Below are 499 nucleotides of genomic sequence, written 5' to 3' on the forward strand. Positions count from 1 at the left end.
AGGACCCCCCCCCCCTCCAGGGGCACCTCCGTCGGCGGGGGGACAAGCGGGTGACGCTGCGCCAAGCACACGCCCACCCCCCCAAAATTCACACACACACACCACCCCCCCAAGAGGCACCCACCATCCTCAGGCGCCGGATGAGGACCTGCTCCGGGGGCAGCAGCAGGACGCGGGTGGCAGTGCGGGCGCTCAGCTTGGCCACAGGGATGAGGACAACGAGGAGCCACGCGGTGACACACACCAGCCCGTGGGCCAGCGCCAGCACCGGGTAGCCCAGGCACAGCCACGCTGCGGCACCGGCACGCTGCTGCAGACGGGAAGCCACCTTTAGGGGTTGACCCCCCCAAAAACACCCATCCCAAGACAGCAAAGGCACCCATGGGTGCTGTCCCCACCATGATGGGGGCTCCCAGGGTGCTCAGGAAGGGGGTGTCACCGTGACCAGCACGGGGCTCACCCAGTGTCCAGCGTCAGCCCAGCACGGCGGGCGCCAGCG

General features: G+C 69.5%; 1 protein-coding gene across 1 annotated transcript in view; it reads right to left on the reverse strand.

The window, feature by feature from the left end:
• Positions 1–499, reverse strand: part of LOC104502018 (putative cation exchanger C521.04c) — a gene marked incomplete at its 5' end in the record, with an annotated part of 5,251 nt that overhangs the window by 3,585 nt on the left and 1,167 nt on the right. Inside the window, 1 exon segment of the mRNA XM_010145922.1 lies at positions 125–310. Within this exon segment, the coding sequence (XP_010144224.1) occupies positions 125–310 (186 nt within the window).

This window comes from Buceros rhinoceros, unplaced genomic scaffold (assembly GCF_000710305.1).
Source record: "Buceros rhinoceros silvestris isolate BGI_N320 unplaced genomic scaffold, ASM71030v1 scaffold32931, whole genome shotgun sequence".
Classification (NCBI taxonomy): domain Eukaryota; kingdom Metazoa; phylum Chordata; class Aves; order Bucerotiformes; family Bucerotidae; genus Buceros; species Buceros rhinoceros.